This window comes from Lagopus muta, chromosome 3 (assembly GCF_023343835.1).
Source record: "Lagopus muta isolate bLagMut1 chromosome 3, bLagMut1 primary, whole genome shotgun sequence".
NCBI lineage: Eukaryota > Metazoa > Chordata > Aves > Galliformes > Phasianidae > Lagopus > Lagopus muta.
In genome coordinates, this window is record NC_064435.1 from 10,411,185 (window position 1) to 10,417,882 (window position 6,698).

The following is a 6,698-nucleotide window of genomic DNA, read 5'->3' on the forward strand; positions in this document are numbered from 1 at the left end:
AGTGGCAATCTGGGCTCATGTTCATCATCTGGTTATCATCCACAAGGAAACAGCAAGTGGAACTGCTGCCCAAATGGAAGGTGAACTTAAGAAAGCAACTAACAGAGTATCTTCTGCATCAAAAGACTGAGGAGCTTCTGCAGATAGAATAAAAAAAATATATATCCTCCAAATGATTTAAGAAGCTGACAAATATGGAGAGGCTTATTAATCACTGTGGTCTAACCGCATTTAACGGGAAGAAGCAAGAGAGTTTTGCTAACATGAAACCGGACCCAAAGGTGACAAAGTTTTTTGAAGATCATGGGTGGATCTACACTCTGTTTCAGAGGATGGGGATGCACTCAGAAGCTCCTGGACAATGACTGATTTCTGACTGACTTCTGTTCCTAACCAGTATCTAGAATAGGTACAGACATCCGTATTCAAGTAAGCTAACCCATTTAATACAAGGCAGAACTTCTGTGTGACGCAGAGCTGGAAGTCCTGATTTACAGTTCAGATACGTTAATACTTTCACATTGTTCTGAATATCTGAATCACACACTGAAAAACGCAACTATGCCGTTTCTATGAACTCATTTGCACGCAGGTAGTGCAAATGGAAGAAAAAATGTTGCTTTCTCCCAGATTTCTAACAGAATGATGTTTTTCCTAAGAAATCTTCAGTCTAGCACCTAAAGCACCTTACCAGATGGGATTTAGACATTCATTTCCTTTAGTATGTCCCACATGCAAAATTGTTGGGACTTTTACTGTAGGCTTTTCAGGGCAGAAACCTTTGGCATCTGCTTTGTCCATAAGCTGCTATCTCCTCTCCTTGCCCTGTGTCCACCTGCACCCTTCCTCTCTCTGCTCTGAGCCTGAGAGCAGCAGGAGACCCAAACCCCCCCCCACGTTCCAGTTTGGTCATTGGCACTGGTGTTATCTGGCAGCTGCTCACCTGGTTGGAAACCAAGCAAATAAGTATTTAATGGGAATTATGAAAATTGACAAATATAAGGTTCAGCTTTTGTAAAAGCAGTTTCTGCCTCCAAATCCAAGGGTCACTGATTTCTTGCTCAAATTTTGACCAAGGCTGAGCTAAGCGGGTGAAAGGGGAGAAAAAGTTCAAATCTGATCTTTGGAACTGTGTCATTAAGTGCATTGTGGCCCATCTGAAGCCGATCATGAGACAATTCCTGAAAGTAAAAGCCATGTAATAGAGACAGACAAATGTTAGGAGTTTGTCAGGCACATTCCCCTGGCAAGAAATCTCCTTCTCCTTTGTTACAAGTGTGGTTCTGTGCACTCCCTGTCCTTGAACTCGGTATTCCCTGAAATCCCCTGTAACTATTCACATTACTAAAGTGTTAGGGTGTTTACCTAGGAAGGTTAGCTCTGCTGATTTCAGCACTTAAAAGGGGAAACGGCTCTGTTAACAACGTCAACACTTACCACCTCTGTTTATTTTTTTATCCCATTAAACTTCTGTTCAAAATCAAACAGGAAGCAATTAAGGTGAGTTCACTACAAAGAAGTTCTCGAAATACATAGCTGGGTCCCCAGTGCAGAACGAAGGTCATGCCCCTAGAATATAATTAAGCTTATTTGGAAAGAATGCAGATCCTATACACTGGGCTTGTGTGAAAAACACAGTAGCTCCACTTTACTTTCATTGAGCAGAGATCATGGATGGGCAAGCAGAGACCATGGATGGGCAAGATGGACATGATCGCTATCACCTTCACTGGGGCACATAGCTGAGTTGGCAAAGCATCAAGAACATTGGTCTAATCTACTGGAAGTAACAAGATGCATGAGGAAGACAAAAAGAAGCCAAACCCCCCGCTAAGCTTCAAAACTACAATTTCTTCTCATCTAAACCCAATATGAATTTTCTAAAGTCACACTCTGATGACAAAGAGAGGGATGTCAGGGAAACAAGCATCTAATGGCAACAGGGGAAAAAACAAAGGAAAGTCTTTACACAGGATTTAACTAATTATATTTTGGGCAAATATTTATTTATCTAAAAACAAAATAAAAATCATTTTTAAAAGAAAAAAATGTATTTAAATAAAAAACAAAATTGTGAAATGTTATGGCACACAAGTTCAAGACAAGTATAAATCCAGTTGCCACAACTGTTGCGTATTAATGTTGCACATTTTTCTATAAAGACTTTATTAAAGGTATTTACATGGCAAGAAGATGTGTAAATATTTACAGCAATCTGGGGACAACTCTTTTTGGAATTCTCTTAAGAAAAAATGCCTTAAATACAAAATTTTAAAAGAAAAAAAGTTGAAGAGTTCATCCCCAAGCATGAAGAATGTCCCATCATCCCTTATGCCCAAAGTATCAATTATGAGGCAGTTTTGAGGTTCTGGCCAAACCGTTTGGAGATTCAGCCAAGGTTGTGTAGTCTCAAGTTAAGTCGCACAGCATGCAGTTGCAATAGTTCCATTCTCGATGGACTGGTGTAGTTCATGAGTGATATTAGAAACACTAGTATTTTATCATAGTCTCAGTCTAGTTTGGGGTATTCTAAGTGATGTCCAAGAGTTCCTATGCACGAGAGTTCCTTAGCTGCTCAAGTTTGTGTTTCAACTGTTCTCTCCTCCGCCTCAACTGCTCTTTCTCTGCGATCAGTCTGTGCTCGTCCGATTGGATGGACAGAACGTACTCCGTGGCTTTTTTCAGGATGACAACCTTGGGCGCCTTCTCGTTGTTGGCCACCTCAGGTATCTGGTCACGTAAGGCAAAGAAACTCAGCTTCAGCTCATTCCTTCGCTGACGCTCCAAGACGTTGTGCGTTCGCCTCTTGTCGTTCTCTTCTGAGTCTGACGTGCGGGGACTGGAGCATTTTCGGTTGTTGCTGATCTGTTTGAGGACCCTGCCACTGTCCAACTTTAGCCTCTTGGCGGCTGGGTATTCCACCTTGGTGGAGGGAGGAGCAGCGTAGTTGTGCTGGTGGATGTTGACGTGACACCGCTTGAGGACCAGCGGACTGTGGTGGGGCTTACAGTGCTCCTCTGATGCTTCTGTGCAGGACTCTGTGCTGGATTCAGACTCGTTTGCTTCAGCTAATGTAACGACATCGATTTCCTCATCTTCTTCTTGTTCTTCTTCTGCACGGGAAAAAAATAGCATCATGAGCTGATCTGTGCAAAAACTCTCAGGGCAGCCTGACAAGGGGTTACTCCAAGCCACGGAGCAAGGAACCCATTGACAAACCTACTTCAAAACCATCCGACTCTGCAAGACTCCCCATTCCCTACCGAAGAGCCCTTCCCTTAAGGAAGCGGCATTTCAAGGGCTGCCCTCGGAACTCTGGCTCCCTGATTTCAAAAGTTGCATGGCACTTGCGTAACTGCAAGCGCAGAGATAGCAGCAAAGTTTAACCTCGGCTGTCAGCAGCGCAGCGTAATAAAGCTCCCAGACTCAAGCTGCCCTTAATTAAGGATTTAGAAGGCTTTGGCCACGCCTCAAAAGAAGGCTTACTTAACACACATGTGTATTCAGAGACTCAGAGACATTTTCTCAATCTCTCTTGATCTGCTAATTTGTGGAAAATCTAAGTTAAAAAAAAAAAGGCAAAAAAACAACAAAGCATAAAAAACCGAAGGCTGCAGTGTTTGAGTAGCAACTCGCTTTCAACCCAAATTTATGAGCGAGCGGAACACGCTGTCAAATACCTAAGGAAGCATTTCTAAAACTTTCCCAGCCCCATTCACTCACTCCTCGCAGCCACTTTCACTGGCACCTCCCCGCCCGCATTCTCCCCGCGGCTCTCGGGCAGCAGTTAACTCCTTCCCGACCCGCGGGTGTCACCGAGAAGCGCTCCCTCCTCTCCCGAGCTGGGGACATCAGGCAGTGACCCCGCTATGAAAGTTTCTCCCTATTTTTTTTTTGTTGTTGTTGACTCCTTCTTTCCTCCAAAAGAGTGAAGGGAAAACTGCTTTTCCAGGAAATAAACTCGCAGCGCGCCTCGCTAACGTGGCATTTAACACATTTAACAGAGCGGTGAGCGCAAGGGGGGAGAGGCGAAGCGAGGTCCCGCGAGCGGCGGGAAGGAGGAACGCACGGGTCCCCGACACGCGTGGGCGCCGCTCACCCGAGTCGCTGCTGGTCGTGGGCGGTGTGTCGACCCCCAGCAGAGCCGCGGGGTTGGCGCCGGGCGGGGCGGCCCTCGGGGAACGCTCGCTGAGCGGGTAGGGGAAGACCACCGAGGGATCGATGCAGTCGGCGGCCGCGGCTCCCAGGTCGTGCAGGTAGAGGCCGGCCGAGGCGGTGGGGCCGGCGGGAGGAGGCGGTGGCCCCGAGGGCGGCGGACCGGGTCGGGAGGCGGCGGCGGGGCCCCCCTCCCGTCGGGAGGCTTGGTAGGAGGCGAGCTTCTCCGACACCACCTTCTCCAGCTTGGCGGCGGCGGAGAAGCCGCTCCACATGCAGTCCTGGATGATGATGGATTTGGCGAAGGCTTCGTCGTCCGGGTCGCAGATGAAGCTCTGGTTGACCATGTCCCCCCCGAGCAGCTCCGTCACCATCTCCAGCTGGTCGGCGGTGGAAGGGAAGCAGGAGGCGGCGGCCAGGCTCGAGCGGCGGCTGGGCGAGAGAGGCGGCGTGGGCAGGAGCTCAAACTTCTTCCAGATGTCCTCGGACGGGGCGGGCGGCTGCAGCTCGCTGCCCCGCTGCTGCGCCGCCAGGTAGAAGTTCTCCTCCTCCTCCTCGAAGTAGAAGTAGGGCTGCACCGAGTCGTAGTCGTAATCGTAGTTCTTGCTGGGGAGGCTGGCGCTGAGCGGCATCGCGGCGGCTGCTGCCTGTGGGCGGGAGAGGGACACGGGGGGGCCGGGTGAGCCGCGCTCGGGGCCGCGAGGCTCCGCTCCCCCCGGCCCCTGTGGCGGGGGGAATCGCCCCCGGTGCGCAGCGCTCCCTCCCGGCACCCCGCGCCGTCGGATTGATTTATTTTTTAAAAATATATATATACATATAAAATAATGATAATAATAATAAAATAATAATAAAATGCATGACGCCTCGTGCGCCTCCCCTTTACCCCCTCCCCAGCTCAGCAGGGCGACCGGGAGCCGCGACCCCGTCCACCGAGGGTTCAGCTCCCGGGGACGCCCGGAGCACTCTCCCCGCGGCTCTCCGGAGGGGCTCCACTCGGGCACAGTTCCCGCAGCCGCCGCGCTCACCCGGTGCGCAGCTCCGGCACCGGGAACCGGGCGGGAAGGGACGGGAGCTCCCGGCACAGAGCCGGGCTGCTCCCCAACCACCCACCTGGCCGTGCACGGAGCAGGGCAAACTTTGCCAAATGTATCATATATACATATATATCCACACACACACACACACACACACACGTACATATGTGCAATAAGCAAAACCTGCCGTGCGTACGCTGGAGAAGCAAATGCTTCTTGTTCTCCCCCCATCCCCCTAAAAAAATAAAATTATATCCAAGCCGAGCGCACGGAGAAGGATGGGGCGCGCCGTGCCCCGGCGCAGCGCCGCGTCCCCCGGGAGGCACCGGCGGTCCCGCGGCCCCGCGCTGTCAGCCCGACCGCGGCGGATCGTGTGATGGGTAAAGCGGAGCCCCGCGACTCACCGGCTCCTCCAACGCGCCGGCTGCGAGACGGAGCGAGGCAATAATTGCGGGCGGTGCGGGGAACAACAAAATCAAGAAATTGGAGATAAAAATATAAAAAGAACCGCCGGAGAAGACGGGGGGAAAAAAAAGGAGCCAAAACGCAGGGAGAACGTAGATCTCTTCCTCCCACCACGATGAGAAAAAAACACAGCGGAGAGAAGGCTCGCCTTCCCGGCGTGCGGCAGATTGTACGGTCCAAGGCGGCGCGGCGCGCTCCGTCCGGTACAATAGAAGTTAAGTTGCTTTCCTCCTTTAAAGCGCCGGCGAGGGGCGGGCGGGAGATGCAGCGGGGGCGGGAGCACGAGCGGCACGGCGGGGCCCCGCGAGTGCGCGCTCCCGCCGTGCGCGTCGCCGCCTCTTCTCCCTCCCGCTCGCCCCCGGCTCCGCGCGGGCTCCGTGCGCGGGGAGGGCGCGCCGCGAGGGGGCGGCCGCGGGGCTCCGTGCCCCCCCCGGGCACTGCGAGCCGGAGCTGTGCGGGCGAGAGGGAGGGAGAGGAGCCGGGGAGAGGCGATGCGGAGCAGCGGTTGTTTTTTTTTCTCTTACTACAAGGAGAGGTCGGAAGTAAACATAGTAAAAAAAAACAAAAAAAAAACAAAAAAAAAAAAAAAAAGAGAGGGGATGAAAAGGGCGCTCCTCGCAGCTTCCTTCCTCCCTCCCTCCTCGATCGCCTCTCCCTCTCCGCCCGCTGCCCCCCGACGGCAGCACGGGAGGTGGGAGGTTCACCCTCCGTGTCCCCCCGTAACGCGGCTGCGGGCGGAGCGGTTGCCGGCTACCGGCACAAAGGAGCGTCCGTGGCTCGCGCACCCCCGCCCGTGTCGCTGTTTCGTTGTCCCGGAGAATTAAACGGGAGGAGGAGGCTGCCGGAGGAGGGGGGGGCGGCGGCTGCAAGGTGACCCCCGGGGGCTCTGCACCTCCTCCCGCTCGCTACGCAGCCCCCCACCCAGCGGCTCCTTCCCCACCCGGGCTCACCCCTTCCCCGCTGCCAATCCCCAGAGGTGCGCGGAGCCGAGACCCGACGGAGCGCTCCGCATTCGCGTCTGTCCGGCCCCGCGCGACCGCTATA

General features: G+C 52.9%; 1 protein-coding gene across 1 annotated transcript; it reads right to left on the reverse strand.

Moving 5' to 3' along the window:
- Nucleotides 1-1,975: 1,975 nt before the first annotated feature.
- MYC (MYC proto-oncogene, bHLH transcription factor) lies at nucleotides 1,976-5,862 on the reverse strand. The gene is made up of 3 exons (XM_048940274.1): nucleotides 5,594-5,862; nucleotides 4,100-4,802; nucleotides 1,976-3,113 (listed from the first exon to the last, which is right to left on the reverse strand). Exons 2-3 carry the CDS (start codon nucleotides 4,785-4,787, stop codon nucleotides 2,551-2,553), a joined length of 1,251 nt encoding a protein of 416 aa, XP_048796231.1. The 5' UTR covers nucleotides 4,788-4,802; nucleotides 5,594-5,862; the 3' UTR covers nucleotides 1,976-2,550.
- Between the last annotated feature and the right edge of the window lie 836 nt (nucleotides 5,863-6,698).